General features: G+C 38.8%; 1 protein-coding gene and 1 long non-coding RNA gene across 4 annotated transcripts; both read right to left on the bottom strand.

Annotated features, from left to right (window-relative positions):
• Positions 1 to 1,138: 1,138 nt before the first annotated feature.
• On the bottom strand, positions 1,139 to 15,561 carry scn4bb (sodium channel, voltage-gated, type IV, beta b). 3 transcript variants are annotated; one of them, XR_003222002.1, is made up of 7 exons: positions 15,205 to 15,561; positions 14,704 to 14,958; positions 9,496 to 9,659; positions 9,174 to 9,393; positions 6,606 to 6,735; positions 1,543 to 6,448; positions 1,139 to 1,383 (listed from the first exon to the last, which is right to left on the bottom strand). XR_003222002.1 is itself a non-coding variant. In XM_025911048.1 (6 exons), the coding sequence occupies exons 2-6, from the start codon at positions 14,786 to 14,788 to the stop codon at positions 6,352 to 6,354; spliced, it is 696 nt and encodes a 231-aa protein (XP_025766833.1). In that variant the 5' UTR covers positions 14,789 to 14,958; positions 15,205 to 15,561; the 3' UTR covers positions 1,139 to 6,351. The 3 variants fall into 3 exon arrangements, 1 of the variants encoding a protein (XP_025766833.1); XR_003222001.1 differs by having other exon boundaries at positions 1,139 to 1,376; XM_025911048.1 differs by having other exon boundaries at positions 1,139 to 6,448.
• Positions 15,562 to 17,039: 1,478 nt separating this feature from the next.
• On the bottom strand, positions 17,040 to 18,870 carry LOC112848069 (uncharacterized). Its single transcript, XR_003222013.1, has 2 exons — positions 18,344 to 18,870; positions 17,040 to 17,239 (listed from the first exon to the last, which is right to left on the bottom strand). It is a non-coding gene; the product is annotated as an uncharacterized LOC112848069 (long non-coding RNA).
• Between the last annotated feature and the right edge of the window lie 63 nt (positions 18,871 to 18,933).

Here is an 18,933-nt window from a genome sequence, read left to right as displayed (position 1 = left end):
TTAGTAATATAGAATATAGAGAATATAACAAAGCTATTAAAATGTTATTCTGTTGTTACCAACAAATAGAACCATCTGAAGCCTGAGTGCTCTGATCTGGTCATGTATGTTTATCTTATTATTTAAAATTTCTGACATCTGACTTTGTAACTTTAAAAATGTCTGGAGAGAAAATTAAAAGTTTTTGTACCCTTTAAACCACAAACCTCCAGATACTACACTTCCCATAATTCAATGTGATACAATTTTTAAAACTTAATCCAGTTTTACGCAACCATTATGCAGTAGATTTAATGGTGTTCCACAGGCTAAGAGCACATTTTGTGACCAGAAAGCTATCAAAATCACAGAATGTAAAAAGGTTCCCTTAAAGCAGAAATGAAAAGATAATTTAAAGATATAAAGATACTGTTGCTTCCACTTTGAATTGTTCGAAAATTAAAGTTATTATAGATGGCACTGAAAATGTCAGAAACACAGTGTTTAACTAAATACTTACTCTGAATAGCTTTACCTTGGCTTCCAGTAACTCTAGGTTTTATTTAAAGGCCCCTGATAAACCTTCACTTGATCCAGATCACTGCATTGAGAGCACTGACAGGAACTAGAAAATGGGAGCATATTTCTCCTATATTGGCTTCTCTTCATTAGCTCTGTGTTAAATCCAGAACTGAATTTAAAATCCTTCTTCTTATATACAAAATCTTGAATAATCAGGCCCCATCATGTCTTTTGCTGTCATATTATCCCATTGGTCTCAGGCTGCTGGCTTACCTGTGGTTCCTAATAGTAGAATGAGAGGCAGAGCCCTCCTGTGAAACAGGCAGACTCGCCCTCCTTTAAGATTAGGTTTAAAGCTGTCCTCTTTGATGAAACGTATAGTTACTGCTTCATCAGATGATCCCTCAGTTATGCTGCTATAGGTTTGGGCTGTTGGCCGACTTCCCACAATGCACTGAGAATTTCTTATCCACGTCCCCGTTCATGTGTTTATACACCACTGCTGCATCTTCAAATCTTTGATTTTTTTTTAGGGTAAGAAATGGTGAGTTTTCATTGTTCTTCTTCCCTCTGTCCAATAGGAGGCAGTGAGGTCAAAGATCTACTTTAGTGATGCACCACTTCCAACAGCACGAGACAGATTTTTATCCAAAACTTTATTTTTCTATAGTAAAGAGATCAAGAGTTGGTATGCATGAATTAGAGGTTGAAAATGGGGACATCATTTGAGGGCGAGCAAGAGCATTACAGCTGTATTTTTCTACTGAGAGCAGCGGTTGAGTATGACTTTCTGAGTCTTTAGGCTTTCTGAGGTCCAATCAAGTACAGGGGCTCCAGTCAGCTCCATGCTCCCCTTTGGATGTTCCCCATTCACCCTACATCCTCATAAGGAAAAGAAATAGAAAAACGCAATTTTAAAAAAGATGCATGTCTTATAAGACTTGTATGTCTCATATTTGTGAAAGTGTACTCTTTGGGCTTTTGTCATATAACATAACATGCACTTCTTTCAAAATAAGCTCTAAGTCTAATACGACTTACATGTAGAGCAACAACGTGTGCCATTGGATTGTATAGCTTTCTGCTTCTTATCCATATGAGCGCCATCATTAAAACTCCCTGATCCACGACATCCCCTGCTATTGTATTGCATACAGAGCTGTCACAGTTAAGCCAAGGTACAGTACAACAAATTCACATTCAGTTCTGTTGTGATTTGCATAGAGTCGCATACATTCACCCAAAGCTTGTTTGGGCACATCCACTTAAAGCTTATTTTCCTCAGTTAATTAAATCATTGACACAATAATAAAACAATAAAAAAAGAAATAAACAACAACCTTAAAACCAACAACACCTGACAGAAGTGGATCTTTTACACTCAGAGAAAATCCACCCTTTTACAATTAAATATATTTATTGCGATTAAATATTTTTTAACTTACGAGCTTGTGCAACTTTGCCTTCGTGTTTCCAAAGTCACAACAACAGCCTAGGAGGTAAGATCTGACTCTAAGGTGGATTTTCTCTTGAAATCTAAACAATAATTTACCATAGTTGGAACATCAAATGAATATTGCACATAATACTTCCAGCGCTTTGCTTACCTGCAATATGTTTTTCAAAGGTATTGAGAAAGAGAAATCGGTTTGCTTGTTCTCTTGCTGAGAGTTAGATGAGTGCTTTGATACAAACACTCACATGTGTTCATCAGAATCGATAAAGTTTTTGAGGTGCTAATAAACTGTCACATTTGGAAAAAGCCAGCCTAAGTTCAACTAACTGATTTGGTGGTAGTAGCTTTGTGAAAGAGTGATACCGATTTTCTCATTTTACTCACAGGAGGACAAGCAAATAAGGATATGTTTTTTCTGTAACACTCATCTGTTGCCATCGATTGCCATCAAAACACCATCATCATCAGTGTTCACCAACAGCCTTTAACCATCTACGCCTGTGTGCTGTTTGGTTTTTGTCTCATCTAACTTAGCTGAACAATGGAAAACCTACACTCATATGGATAATACATACACAAAAATATACATCTATATCTTTAGAATAGCATTGTAATCGCTATATTGCTTTGAGCCATTGTTAAAAGACCAGAGGCACATAATTATTGACATAAGGGTGATTTTCAGAAAGCCTTCAAACCGTCACGTTATTTAGGATTGAGAATAGATTCATCTAAGATTACCTATAAATGTGGACGGTGATGGCAGATACAGATATACACCACTCTCCAGAAATATTATATTACTATTTCATTGGGTCTGGTGCTGATTAATTCTTCTCCTGGTTCATCCCTGTCTCAGGTGAACAGATGTCCCACTTTAAATAGTACTGCATTGCATTTTTAGCCCCAAACTTCAGCTTCCTTTTATTTTTCTTGCATTTACTGACTAAGAGAGTTGGAAAGTTGGATTTAAATATTTGAATGCCTCCCAGCATTGTTAACATGTCACAGTTTGTGCCACACAAACACCATGCTTGTCCCTCATTTAGTTTGTTGGGATCTGGTCACCCTTTACCTGTCTGGCACAGTCAGTGAGCATCATTTATTTCCTGCTTGAACTGATTATCCCTGCCATACAGCCCCTCTACTCAACCTGCGAGATCCAGATCAACCAATCATATTCCCACATTATTATGGGTGGTTTACTGAGTGCACGTGCATGGATACCCAGTCAGTTTTTCTCTCAGCAGTGCGCTGGGTAAGAATTATTTATTGCAAACAGTAAACCGCTAACTAAATGATTGTTTATCAGTGCTTAGAAAAGCCATTTCAACAGGCGCATACTAAGCAGAGGGAATATGTAGTGCTTAACCTCAGACACTGTTAGCACAATGAAGTTAGCGTGGTACAAAATGGGATTTACAGCTAACTCAGAGCTGATACTACCAGTGTTGGTATAGCAGAACATGTATTTCCAAAGGAACATCTTTTAAAGGCTTTGCCCATATTGCACATGCTTAAATGCATTGGTTATTTGTCTTAAAAGCAGCATTTGGGGGTCCTTTTTCTAGGAGGGGGAGGGGGGGGGGGTTCAGGGGATTGTCTATCCTTTATTTTAAGAAGCTTGTTGTGTTACTTTTTGCTTTTGAGTTTTTAAAAACTGCTTTACAACATGTAGCCGTCCTAAGTGACAGACAAGCATAGAAGCACTAACAGGCACCTGTGTTTTATATCAAGCAAAGAGGATGAAGAACTGGGCTGAATCCTGCCGCATTCTGTCGATACAGTCTTTGTGTTGGTTGTTTGAATAAATCAGACAATCTGAATGTTGTGTAAAAAGTTATACAGATATATTTACTGTTGTAAGTGAATTTGGTGTTAGTTAAAGGACGGTTCAGCCCAGTTGTATTATATTGCATTTTTTCCCTGTTTCAAGCACCTAAACAAAGAAAGTTTCTTTGACTTCAGATGAAAAACAGTCACATATTTTTTTTTTTCAACTCTGGTTGTGGTAGCAGTTAATAATCGCTTCAGCAATGGACCCACACAGTATTGCTTGTGTACATTACATCACATCCTCATTTTACGATGTCATAAAATGTGCACATCAGTTGTTTTTTCATTTAAAAAAAAATATATACTGAAGGTTTTATCTGAGTGGTTAAAAACAGAGCATGCATTTGGTTTCCCTTTATTCAGTTTAGTTCATTTCTGTTTTATTTATATAGCTCCAGATATCTCAGGGGCCTTTACATGATAAGGTAAGTCTTAAAATATTATAGAGAGGAACCCAGTAGTATCCTTTCAGGAAGCACTTGCCAACAGTATATAATATTTTAAGACAGTCATGCAAAAAAGGACAGTACACCCTCTTTCAGCTCTAAGGTTTTCCATGACATGATTTGTTAACAAACTATCTGGTTCTTAACAGGAATTTTATTACGTAAATTCAGGCGATGAAAAAAATAAGTAGATCTTTAGGAATTAATATTGCAGTTAGGAGCATTCAGGTGTTTGTTAACCCAAAAACACAAAAGAAGAAAGACATTAGTAATGATCTTAGAGAAACATCTGTTGCTGGCCATCAAGCTGGGAAGGGTCATAAGATAATTTCCAAACAATTTGAACTTTACTGTGAGTAAGCCCATTCTCATGTGGAAACCATTCAGGACAGTTGCCAGAAAATTCACCCCAAGGTCAGACCATGCAGTGCACAGAGAAACTGAAAAATATTCAAGAGCTAGATCTTTGACTCTCAGTCTCAGTTAGCATGTAAATGCTAAAGCTAATGACACGACAATTAAAAAACTGAAAGGCTGAACATGTCAGTCCCTTCCCTCTAAAAAGAACAAAGCATCTGACAAACCACTAAACTCCTGGATCAATGTCCTCTGGACAAACAAGGCCAAAGTGGAGACATTTGGCCATAATGCACAATACCACACAAACACAGCACATCAGCAAAAAACACCTCACACCAACTGTAAAACGTGGCGGTAGTGGTGGACCTGGACACCTCACAGTTATTGAGTCAACCACGAACTCCTCTTATTACAAACATATTCTAGAGTCAATTTGATGTTAAATGTGAAGCCATTTGCCTGACAGCTAAAGCAGCGGTCTAAATTGGGTAATGCAAAGTACAGAATGGCTGAAAAAGAAACAAAAATGCTGAGGTGGGACTTTAGAGTGTAGAGGTTTGCAGACATACAGTACCTGAATGCCTGCACATCTCAGTGGACTAAAGAATTCCTCTAAAAACAATATGAGAAACACTGACTTCTTCAACTTATTGCTGTTAAAGATGATTGTACAAGCTAATGAAGCATGTACTTAGTGTACACACTAAGTACATTTGTTATTATTAGTATTATTAGTTTTGTTGTTGTTGTTGTTGTTGTTGTTATTATGTCCTGATATACAAACATAGAACTGAAAGAGGGCGTACTTTCTTTTTCACATGACTATATGCTATACTGCTGTAAAAGACATAGCAACATTTAAATTTGGTATCAATTGTGTATATAAAATAATATATAATGGTCAAAGTATAAACACAAAACAACAAAAAATTATGCCGACAGATATATTACAATTTTTTCACAGCTTGGTAACAATGTATCAGATGAAGACTGTAGTTGTGAATTGAATTGCCAAATATTCATTTAAGCAGTTATTCAAACTTCTTGTTTTTACAGGGCCTGTAAAATAATAGGAAATTAATCACTTAAAATCATTTCAAGTTCCTGAAATACATAGTCTTTTGTAAAGTATCTTCTTTCATCATGTTGCATCGTGTTGTTGAGTCCATTTAAGCTCAAACCTTCACTGCTGTTGCCGGAGCAGTGACGTCTGAATTGACCCACCCAGAAAGACAACATGGGGATAATGATCATTTGAGATTTCTGATGTGTTCCACCAAGCCTCAATACATTACCTGTTTGTTACATTTCATCAGGATCAGTTACTGTCTGGATATCCTAAATAAGTCAAGTGTTAGTTGTTTCCCCTTTATTTGATATTCCAGCTCTGTAACATGCAACTTCTGTCGGTGCTGTGCTACTGGAAACTGAATTTCCCGGAGGAACCAACCCGAGGGATTATTAAAGTTTCATCTAATCTCTAATCTGCTACTGTTTATGTAAATTATGCAGTTATGCAAAAATGATGTGCACATTTTAAATAATATCTAGTTGTACATCATCTGGACAGTTACTTCTCTGTACACATTTGGTATAATTTCCCTCTGAAGGCCACAACCAGAGTTAAGGTTTTAACTTGAACATAATGAATTTGCATGTGCGCAAACACATGAGCATATACAAATATCCAGAGAAGGTATATAAATATGAGCACTGTCATATTTATATACACTTGTTTTTACATGCACTGTCTCATTTCTTTTTTGGTGTTGGTTTTGAATCAGCTTTGGATCCTGAGAGGCCATTTTCTGTGTTGTCAATCCCTGATGAAGTTACAAGGCACTCCTTACTGCAGTTGGAGGTAAAAGAGACAGTGTTAAAGCTGTAGACGCACAACAGTTCAAAGCTGAAAATCCTCAGCATGTACGTATACTGGCTGAACTAACTTGATGCCAAGCACCAACTGTGTAATCTAGTGAAAGATCATTGCTTATAAGAAAACTTACTTTTTCTCCTCGAGTTTGGTGAGAACAAAGAGAGTGAAGTTCTTGAGCAGCATGAAGCCCATCAGCAGCGCGATGGCCCCACCCACAGCCGAAGCTATGATGATGGTCAGCGTGTTGTCCACCTCCCTCACTGCAGGCATTAGCAAATGACCAGGTAAAAACTGATGAAGGTAGCTAAACATGATGACATGTTGTTCAGGCGTTGTCTGTCTCAGGGTAACCTCTTGTTTTAGCTGATCTTGTGACCTTTGCTCCTTCTACATGTTTAAATTTATTGGTCTTAGAATCACAAAAAATGCTGTGAAAGGTAAATATGAAATTACATACATTTAAAAATATTTGAAATATATATATAAAAAAATAAATGAAACATTTAAAAAATACTTGAAATGTCACCAGATTTCTTTTTCTTAACCGCACAAATATATGTTTTTCTTCTATGTGCGACCTGATTTATTTTGTACGGAGCCCGCAAGGGACATGAAAAATTAAGATGAACTTTTGCGAGATCTCGCAAAACTAACTCAGGATCTCGCAAACCTTTTGCGAGATCTCGCAAAATAGACTGCATGCTTCGCAGGTCGCATTTGAAGGCCGAGTCGGTGTATCCTTCGTAACCCAACCTATCCCAGAATTCATAGCGCGGCCCAGCCAATTCGTTTCCAACAAGTTTAGTTTTAATATTACTCTTTGTGGGTCACAAAATAAACTTTTAAGATATTTTGAGGCGTGAATGTAGCTGTGTAAACGTCTAATATCTGCTCGGTTTATCATGACATCACATATTTGCAAAAGTGCTCCGACGTTTTCCGAGACATCTGTTACCCACCATCTCAAAGCTAACGGGAGGTCGAGGCCCACTACAGCCGGGGGGAACACCGCACTCCCGGCACATCGTTCCTCTACCTCCCGGTCGGCTTCGAGCTGGCGGCCTCCGAAGAATGCGGCCAAAACATTTGCGAGATCTCGCAAAATTTCAGCTTTATTGTCTTTTTTCTCCCATGTCCCTTGCGGGGCTCCGTAATTTTGCCTTCGACACATGCATGTTCTCTCTTATTTTTACCAGTCCAGTTGAGCATCTGGAAAACCACGGTTTCTGTGACTGCCTTATACACCAATCAACCATAACATTACCATTATCTGCCTAACATTGTGTCAGTTGCCTTTTGCTGCCAAAACAGTCCTGACCCCTTGAAGCGTGGACTCCAATAGAGTGACGACGTACTGTAGCTATTTGACTATAGTACAGTCAAATAGCTGTACAGCACTTTGTTTGAAAGCACTTTATAAATAAAGTTATTATCATTATTATTATTATTATTATTATTATTATTACTACTACTACTTAGTAGTAGTAGTAGTAGTAGTAGTATCTAACACCAAGATGTTAGCAACAGATTCTCGAAGTCCTGTAAGTTGTGAGTTGGGGTCTCCATGAATCTGACTTGTTTGTCCAGCACATGCTCAACTGGACTCAGATCAGGGGAATTTGAGGTCAAGTCAACACCTCATTGCTGTGCTCCTCAAACCTCTCCTGAACCTTTTTTTTTTTTTTTGCTTTGCAACGCATTATCCTACTGAAAGAGTCCACAGGGAATACCGCGTCCATCAAAGGGAGCACATGGTCGGCAACAGTGCTTAGGTCGGTGGTCATATGGATGGCATGGCCCAAGGTTTGCACAAAGCATCACATTGCACAAAGCATCACAGTGCCTCCACTGGGTTGGCTTCCTCCCATAGTGCATCCCGGTGCCAGGCGTTCCCCAGGTTAGCGATGCACACGTGATATTAAAGGAAATGTGGTTTATCATACCAGGCCACCTTCTTCCATTGCTCTATGGTTTAGTTCTGATGCTAATGTGTCCATTGCTGGCATTTTCGGTGGTGGACTAGGGTCAGCATGGGTGCTTTGGTTAGTCTGTGGCTATGCAGCTCCATATAAACAAACTGGGATCCACTGTGTATTCTGACACCTTTCTACCAGAACCAATGTTAACATTTTCTACAACTTGAGCTACAGCAGTTATTTCGTTGGATTGGATCACATAATCCAGCCTTGGCTGCCGATGACCCAGTCACTGGCTTTCCACTGTTCCTTCCTTGGACCAATTTTGATAGATACTGACCACCGTAGACCAGAAACTCCCCACAAGAGATGCAATTTTGGAGATGCTCTGACACACCAGATCAGCCACTAGATTTGGGCCCTTGTCAAACTTGCTAAAATTCTTGTGCTTTCTCAGTTTTGCTGCTTCTAACGCATAAACTTTGAGAACAAATTATTCACTTGCTTTTTAATATAGCCCACCCACTAACCATTGCCATGATAAAGAGATGATCAATGTTGTTCACTTCACTTGTCAGTGGTCGTTGATGTTATGCACTGATTGGTGTATATCAGTGTGACTGCATGAGCATTCAAATGACTGGTTCAATGGGGCAGAAAAAAGCTGGTTTAGAGTTTAACAATGATGTCCTTAAAATCTAACAGGATATATTTAACTTTGTAATGAAAGAAAAATAAATAAGATGGCACTGTGACATATATCATAGACCATGACCACTCACACTCGTCAACCACTATGAGGTTGAAGATGGCACTATGGTTCTTGTGGTGCTCTTTGGGATTGCGTCCAAAACACGTGTACTGTCCCCCGTCCTCAAAGGTGATGTTCAACAACAAGATGGAGACGTTATTTTGATGGTTTTTCCCCACAAACTCCACACGCTCCCGGAATATAGTCACATCTGGCACCACCCCCTCTGAAGGTATCACTGACTCGCAGACCTGATGGGATCAGCAAGATATCGGTCATCTCAAAACTGCTGCCGACTGCACAAGTTAGAAAAACCCGAACAGAAATCTTTGAATCAAGGGGAAGGTTTTTACCTTTTGCATGGTGCCGTTGTCATTGAACTGCCAGTTGAAGTAGAGATTTTCAATGCCAATACAGCTGGCATAGGTGCACGGCAAAGTAACTGTGCTCCCATTCACTGCCTGAAGGAAGGGAATTTTCCCGACAGACATCTCAAGGGCCTGAGCAGACCACACACCTGAAAAGTAGGGAATGGCAAAAAACATGAAGATAGGACATACACCAGTCTTACAGTGCAGTACCATAGTGTGAGGTCTGTATGCTGGAGTAATCATTTTTCTTTGTCTTGGTTATTTGCTTTCTTGCTGAGAGTTAGATTAGAAGATCGGCAGTAATTTCATATCTGTTTGTTAAATATACAACTACACCTACCAACTAGTTGATACCAAGGCAGGGAAAAAGCATTTAAACAACTCTTTCTTTATATTTGTTTCAAGTTGTCTGTTTTATTTGTCATTTTTTAAATGCTCTTGAGCAATATTTGCACAGGCTTTCTGAAGGTCAAAGGTTTTCTTTGGTTGCTTTTTTATTCAATTTTAGTGCAGTCATTGTACCTAACCATTTTCATAGGAATGGTTTTTGTTTGTCACTGACCTCTGAATTATTCAAGCATAAAATATGTACCTAACTAAAAGGATGAACAATTGTTGTGTCTATTCATGGCAGAAAACTTAGAAAGGAACCAATTATAAATTGTATTTTTAGGCACATTGTTACACACAGCTGAGAGTAAAAACTAATTTGATTAGTTGAATCTCTAAAAAATGCTAAAGATAACACAGTTTAAAAGACATGAAATAGTATTTTTCATCAACCAGGTGATTCCCAAAGAGCTATTAGTGGAAAAACCTGGCATGTCTCAGCATGGTGTGGAGTGTGTCCATAAAAAAGACGAAGTGGCAGGTCTAAAAACAAAGTGTAGCAGATGAATAGTATCTGAAAGTCATGTCCTTAAGAAACAGAGAAAAAAAAATCAACTGTTTACAGAAGTTTTATCAGTAACAGTCTCAGTGGAAGGCTGGCTGTCAAGAAGCCATCCTTAATGGGAAACAGGGATATAATGCTGAGCTATGGCAAATTACACAAGAACAGGACTGAAAATCAACAAGTCATATAGAGTGAGGAATCACAATTTTTGGATCAAATCATTGTTAATATGTATGGAGGTTGTCAGCATGGAGAAGTGAGAATATTCTGCCATCTCCACCCCTGGCTGGGAGGCTCTGTGATGGTTTGGGGTTTCATTTTAGCCAGCGGTGTTGGTGATCTTATCGAAACTGATGGAAAAGCACTGTCTAACTTTGATCCACGCAATACCATCTGAAACAATAACAATTATCCCAAACACACTGCTGATACAGTAAAAGCACACATAAATAGAAAAACATGCAGCTTAACAATATATAAATCATGAACTGCTCTTCAACATTACTGAAGCAGGGTGGGATCATCTTGACAGAGAACAGAACAGAAGGCATAAAAAAGCCGAGATTTTGTTTGATTTAGCGTAATATAGAAATTCATCAGCATTAGAAATACTGATGGTTGGATTTTAGTTCATATTCATCAGAAATGTGGTATAAGTGTAGCACTTAGACAAGGAAGTGAATAAGGGATATTTCCCACAATGTCAGCCCATCATTTTCATTTCTGATCCCAGTTGTCAATGTTATTATAATGTCAGTAACTTTTATGTTCATGAACAGGAGAATACATGTTGTGCTGTGTACTTTTTTGTACAGTAAAAAGAGATGCATGATTAATATTGAAAAGTCACCTTTTAGATTACTTTGTACCATTTTTAAGTAGATATACACAGTCACTGCTTACTAGCATTGCGTGTAATGGGCATGGATCACAAATTATTTATCCTATCAACTACTTAAGTTTTTATTTTATGAAAATATATTTAACACCACAGATATTATTTCTATTAATAGCATTAAACAATTCAAACTCTTGGTAAGAGAACACCAGAATGTCCTTGCTGTGACTTTGCTGTGAAAACTGTAACTGTACACCAAGGACAATCAGCATCCATCAGCATCAGAGTGTGCTGTGATTATACTTTACTTATTTCAATTCAGTTATTTTTATCTATTTATGTTCAATTTATGTATACCTGATATATATTTTTATATCAGGTATACAGTTGTAGTCAAAAGTTAACATGCACTCATCATGAACATGCATGTCCTGGTATTTTGGGGCCTTTAATGATTTCTTTGAACTGTTCTTTTATCAGAGTGAAATGACAGCGTACATCTACAATGACCTTAAAAAAAGGGGTGGGCTGCTGCAAATTTCAGCTGAGCTGTAAAGTGTTGACTTTGTCACACGATCTACTTCCTTGGTCGATGCCCGCTTAGTAGATGATGGGAAACCCACTTCACTGTGGAAAGTGATGCTGGAGTTCCAGTAGTTTTTCCATTCATGGCAGGCTTGAGCCTCTGTGGTTCCTGAACCTCTTAACCAATTTCCTCTTATCTGAGGGTGCTAGTTTGGGACTTCTAACAGACGTCAGCGAAGTGGTGACACATCTGAAAAAACTACAAGAGACCTTCCCAACTTCTGTAAATCTACAATTCTCCTTCCATTGTTCCAGTTGCAGTCAGTCATGACCATGAGTAGTTAATAAGCCTTTGCTTTGTCAAAAAAACAAAAGAACAAAACAGTGTAGAACTTTCAATCCCACTTACTGAATGTTATGTGAGTAAATGTATATTTCTGGCCCAGTGTGAATTGGAGAAAATCCAAAATAAATTCAAACTTGTGCACCCAATCCCTGTTTTTTGTAAGTCATTACAGATGTACAGACGAACAGTTTGAAGAAATCATTAAAATCCTCAAATGACCATAACCTTCATGCCTGTGATGAGTGTATGTAAACTTCAGACTGCAACTGTAACACTTTTGAACTTAGCACTTGCTTTTGTGTGAAGGTCACAGACAGCAGATGGCTACAGTATATGATTTCAGCAGGTCGAGGACAGACAGAAGCTCTCCTCTCTCTCTCTCTCTGGCCTACACCACTAATGTGCCTTTTGCTTATTGCTACCTGTGAAGGATGTGAGGTAAAGTACATGCTGACAGTGGGCTTTGCAGGTTGGAGATTTAATGCAGGGAAACACTAACACAGGCCTATTATATGATCAGTAGTTGCATGGGAGTAGTAACATGTTCTACACTCTTTCTAACATTCCTGTGATTCTGCCCTGTGGTTTGTGGACACTGTGTGCATAATATATTCAAGGTCAACATCTAACAAGCACCATTTGCAGGAAGAGGAAACACACACTGACACAGCGAAAGACGGGGGAGGGGCACTGTAAGTGTGCATGCTATCGATTCACTCTCAGCTCACTCTTGCCCTGACACAAAAAAAATCACACCTTCTAATCTTTTCCTCAGCTGCTCCTATGCAGGCCAGCGAGCCCAGAAAAGGAGTAATGAGAGAGCAGCACCATCACTCTGCAGTATCATGCATGTTTTATTTTATTCTTTTATCACTAGAGCTTTTTCACAGTATTTGTTTGATTTTATTTTCATTCTTTTAGCCCCTCTGTGTGTCCTTAACTAACACATTTTCCAGTACAAGGACACTGTTGTTATCAGTGTAGATACTGAAGCTGCTCACACAAGGAAAATAAAAAAACATCTTCTTTCTGTTTTGTCACTAACACACTGAAAACCTTCTGGTATTTACTGCTCTCTTCTAAATCCAACTACTGTACTTTGTGTCTTTTTTCTAACTGTTCATTAAAACTTGTTTTGTGAGTCTTGGTGTTTCAGATAAAAGTAGCACACTGGTGTTCCAGTTTCTAACCCACATATGTCAACATTTTCTTCTTCTTCTTCTTTTTTTATTAACCGATATATGCAAAAAACCACCAACTACTGTGAGGGCTATGTGGGGACAAGAACAGATCATTATTTGAAGGTAAAATAAAGACGCATACCATCCATGAAAATGACATCTACCTTTTAAAGGTTCTGACTAAACACTGTCTAAAAATGAAGCCCATCAATGCCATTATGCTTAAGACATAAGATGATTTGTCTAAGTCATAATTCAGATAATAATAATAATAACTCAGAAATAACATAAAATCTATTTTCCATAGTACCTGCCTCTCTTTATCCTACATGTGGCTATAAAACTGTTATTCTCTCTGTTCAGGCTGTTAGCCATATCTTCTAAAGCACCTTACAGTGCATTATACAATAAATGCATTACATAAGGCAAATATCATTCTGTACTCTTATAATATAATCACTGTCCTGAGCTATGTTCTAGCCGCCGTAGCATCTTTCTCGCTCTGGCCACCTGCATCTGCAGATTTGGCCTACTGTGCAGTTTCCGCACGTGTTTCTTGAACATTTCTTATACATTGTAAAAGAGAAAAAAAAGAACACCTGTGAAAAATCGCTGATCTGTTTATGAAAAACCTGGCCAGACAGTGACAGTGACTCATCTGTTCCTGTGTGTGAATGTAACACAATGTAAAGAAAAGAATTTGGTATTAAAAGTGGAGAACACAGGATATTTATTGCAATAGATTCATTTTTATGCACCTTACAGGACTTGAAATGGACTGGGACTATAAGGGAACCTTACAGCCTCTCCTACACAAGATGTTTTAAACAAGGGAGCTTTAAATGTTTAATGTGTGTTTGCTGCACTGATGCCCCAAAAGAGGCATGAATAGAAATTAAGTTATGACTCTAGAAAGGATGTGGGTATTTCAAAGCACAAGTATCAGCATCAAGTATCAGCTCTGACTGATTATTTGAAGTGTCAAACCACATTATTACCTATCTGTTGGTTATAAATAATCTCAGGCTTGTATTGTTACTTTGTGCTTACTTGTAAAAGCCATCAAAACTTTATGACTCATATGAATTTAACAAAACTAGTTAGTTTACAAGACTTCCACCTACCGCCCTACCTCCACTCCATCTGGCTCAGAGCAATATGTAAAATGCAACATCATGCAAAAAAACCCAAGAAAAACCCAAACAAATATAATCATAGTGTTTCTTATTTCTTCCACAAATTGTTGTGCTCTGCATAGGTCAGAGATGAAGGTCAGTGTAAGACTTAGAAATACCAAAGCATCATTATTCTCCCTACACACATGAATAAATACTGATGTGAGGAAAAGATGAAGTTTTCTAACACTGCACACATCATATGACATAAAAAGAAAGACAGACATTACCAAGCAGCAAAGAGAAGACCAGCCCACAGGTTGTGTGTGGAGGGCCCAGCCTCACGGGTTCAACCCCAATCCACCGGACCTCCATGGCCGCTAGAGCTGCTCCAAAACAAATGATGCTGCAGTATCCAACGCTGGCCCCGACAGCTAGGAGAATACTCTCTGTTCACTGGAAAAATCAGGAAGCTGCTCTGTGGATGCGTGTACTCCAAGTGTTGCACCTGCAGCTGTTTCAGGGTAGCACTCCTTTAGAAGGGACTGTCGGTTAGGCAGTGGGCAGAGGAGGAGGAGGGTGAGGAGAAGGAAGGAAAAAGGTTAATTAACTAAAATCTGTCACCATGAATACACAGGCAGTACAGTAAAAAGTTATATTAGTGCACAGAAAATGCAAGCCTCCTACACATACAATAACCTTTTTAGAAAAAAACAAATAAAAATAAAGGATGCTGAGTGAAAAGAAACATGACTTGATGGTAAGCACAGTTTAACTTTGCTACTGCCTACCTGCTCCTGCAGCTGGTGCTCACTCAGGGGCTGACCAACTGCATGCACAGCTGAGTCAGTGTGGACAGGACGGAGGCAGAGCAGCACTCACTGCGCACAACCAGGGTTCACTCAAGGAGAATCTGCCAGGCAGCACTTTCACTGCAGAGACAGCCACATTGCAGTGCCAGCCAAGAAGAGTGACAATTAAATAAGAGAGGGGGGAGGTAAGCAAAAAAATAGTACAGAGAGACAGACATCCAGGGAAAACGCCGGGGCTCTTATCTCTCCTCAGCACAGCCTCAGTGAAGATAAATCTCCCTGCTCCTCTCTCCGGCTAACTCCCAACTTTTCTCTGTCCTCTCAGCTGGCTGCATGCCACCTCTCTCTTACCTCACCTCTGCACCCCCTCCAACGCCCCAGACAACTCCTTCTCTCCTACCCCCCCCCATTGGTGTGCACACCCAGGCACTTTTGACAGTGTTTATGAAGCTCAGAGAAAAGTTCTGCAGTGCAGGTTGACGTGGAGGTTGGGTACGTAACCACAGATCCCCCAGGTCTCCTGTAAGACACACACTTAAAAGCTCCTATCATAAACAGTTCTTTCATCATTCTTTCATGGGTAACACCGTATTTTCCAACATGAGAGATTTAGAATGGGTGAGGAAAGCAGTAAAGTAGCTTCTTATTTGCATGGACTTGTTTTAAAATGTCTTTTTCTTTTAATTGTAATGATTGAAAGCTGCTCGTATTTTGTTTCTTCTGTCGTTTTGTCTTGTAAGGTGAAGATTTTTTGCATCGCATTACCATTCAGAGCTGTGAATAGCTATGTTTAATGTGCAGTATGCCTTATTTAGTGCATACAAAGTCACATTATCTAGTGTATTGTTATTTCGTTCTTTAATCTGTTAAAACTCAGCTGCAAGTCCATTATGATACAAGAGTGTGTACAGTCATCTTTTTTGTAAAGCACGACAGCTTCTTTGCCATAAATGTAAAGACCATCAGTCAACAACAGCTCAGCAATGCCTTATGTCAGCACTATTCACCACAGCAGAAAATACTTAGCACTTAACTTACAGATTTGATTGGTTTATTTCAGACCTGGCTCAATTAAATTTATTTGCCTGCCAGACTCCATCTGTTAGGTGCCTCTATGGTCACAAAAAGTTTTTCAAATACAAAAAAAAAAATGCAGCTTCATTGTGGATCAAGAAGAAAGAGAGAGATTTGTGAGTTTTAAGGAGGATGCAGCAGAGACCATGTGACAGAGCTTGCCACCTGAGTCGAGGTACAGCTGGACAGATAGAGGACACAGGGACAACTCACATCTGCTCACATCCATGCATGCTTGTTTTCCGCTGCTGATAGAGCTTTTTTTTCATTTTCTTTTTCTGTTTACAAGAAAAAAAATGGAGAGATTTACGATTCCAAGGGCTTTAAACTGCAAGTATTTGCCTTACATGCTAATAACTGTGTTTTCTTATTTACAAGTTGATACTGTCATTATTGAGAAAGGTGTTATTTGGGGGGAATAACAAACTGCATCTTTTCTGTTTCTTAATTTACAAGTTCATACGCTCTTTAAAATACATTAGTGTTTTGTGTTAGTTGTGCAAAACTTCAGATAGTCAGCAATAGAAATATTGTGTTATTACTGTTATTTCTATAGTATATGATACATTCAGTAGGCTTGACATTGCATGCGTGTTGGTATGTAAACTAAAGTATTATTCATAAGAAGTTGAGTGAGTAAAGTTATTTCTTTGTGCTTGTTTAAACAGCATGAGGCTGAATGGAGTAATCCCACGTACGTCATGAATAAGAGAATCATAGGATTTCAAATATACACTAACAGTGATTACTGATGTGGATTATTCACGCCTCCATTATTAAACCCGTACAGGTAGGTAAGGTTTGGTGCAAGGTCACAGCAGGTAGAGTGGAGACGTTTCATGGGTGCGAGATAACGTGGGCAGGCTGCAGGCTCACTGCTCTCCTCTGCAGGCCCCTCCACTGGAGTATCAATGCAGCAGCAGCGGGAACTCTTCCAGAACTGCAATAAGGGAAAAAAACAACAGCATTGTGCTGCAGGAAGACAGAGAGCTACTGCAGACCTGTGCAGGATGACTGTAACTACACAGAGAGCACGTCAATTTACAGCCAGTACAAAACATAATCATATTGTATTTACTGGTAGACATGTCTGTTACATAATGCATTATGACTTGCAGATGTTTTAAAGTTTATCTCAGGCTTTTAAAAGAAAATCTTGGTATATGGATTTACTGCAGCAAAACACGTGACTCTGTAAAAATACTTCAGTACAAGTAAAAATCCTTTCCTGTTAGCCTTACTACAGCTCTGCATACACTCATAGTTCTTGTGTCTTTCTTGTTCGATACCCTCTCGGTCCATGGCTACATGACATTTGCTTTACTGTGGACAGTGACGCTGGTGTTTCAGCAGTTTCCATAATGTTTCAGGCTTGAGCCTTGGTGGTTCCTCGGTTGCTGCATGAATGTGATGCTAATTTGGGTGTTTAAATTATTTCTTTGAATGTTTTACAGGGTGGAATAATTCTACAGCATACAGCTTTAATAAGTTTGAAAAACTAAGATTTAGGGCACCAACATTGAAATGATTTTGGAATTTCTCTAATCTACACAGGGTCAAAAGTATGCACACAGGCCAATATATATACAAACATCCCCACAATATTTGGTAAAATTTCCTTAGCTATTTGCAACCACATGCTTTTGGTAGTCATCAGCAAGCTTCTGCCATAAATCTAATTGGATATTTGACCACTCATCTCTGAGCTTGTTTAAATTGGTTGGTTTTCTTGAACTGACCTGATTTTTTGTTTTTAGTTTGTTAAATTTTCAACAGGGTTGAGGCTGGGGCTTTGGGAAAAGCATTCTAGCAGCTTAATGTTAGTGTGCTTTATCCATTCCAAAACCAGTTTTGATGTAATGTATGCAGCCGTGTTCACGCTCCAACTGTCTAGCTGTTGATTTGAGGTGAAGCTAAAGAATTTGGAGGTATTCCTTCTTCATTATTCCAGTCACTTTGTGTAATGTATCTGTACCACTTAAAGAAAAACGGCGTGAGAGCATGATTATACCACTGCCATGCTTGACAACTGGTACAGTCTCACCTTTACTTCACTCTCGTAAAACATTTTCTCCAGAAGTCATTTGGCTTGTCCTTGTGGGCAGCTGCAAATTTCAGTCAAGCTTGAAGCTTTCAGTTTCGGAGCAGGAGCTTCTTTCTTGGTGGATAACCGCTCAGCCTGTGGCTATGTGAAACTCACTTCACTGTGGACAGTGATGCCGGTGATCCAGCAGTTTCCACTTTGTTGCAGTATTGAGCCTTGGTGGTTATTAGGTTGTTGCTGAACAGGCTAACCAGTTTCCTGGTAAATATTGGCCAATCCAGTGAGTGCTGTCAGACAAATCCTTTTTATGCTGGCAAAGAGAAACTACAAGTTATAGTCATTCATAATCAGCAATGAGTCGTTAACAGGCCTTGGCCTTGTCAAGTTATAAAACACTGTAGAGCCTTGTGTGAGTGTATATATTTATTTTGAGCCCATATGTACACTTTCTCCAAAATAAATTCCAACTTGTGCACCTAATTCTTGTTTTTTTTACATTAATTAAAATGTTTACTGTGTAATCATTCCATCCTAGAAAATGAACAAAAAAATCGTTAAAATCTGAACAAAGTCCTTTGAAAAAACAAGAC

Source organism: Oreochromis niloticus, linkage group LG10 (genome assembly GCF_001858045.2).
Source record: "Oreochromis niloticus isolate F11D_XX linkage group LG10, O_niloticus_UMD_NMBU, whole genome shotgun sequence".
NCBI classification, from domain to species: domain Eukaryota; kingdom Metazoa; phylum Chordata; class Actinopteri; order Cichliformes; family Cichlidae; genus Oreochromis; species Oreochromis niloticus.
The sequence above is the reverse complement of the archived record's forward strand: the minus strand, read 5'-3'. Positions and strand labels throughout refer to the sequence as shown.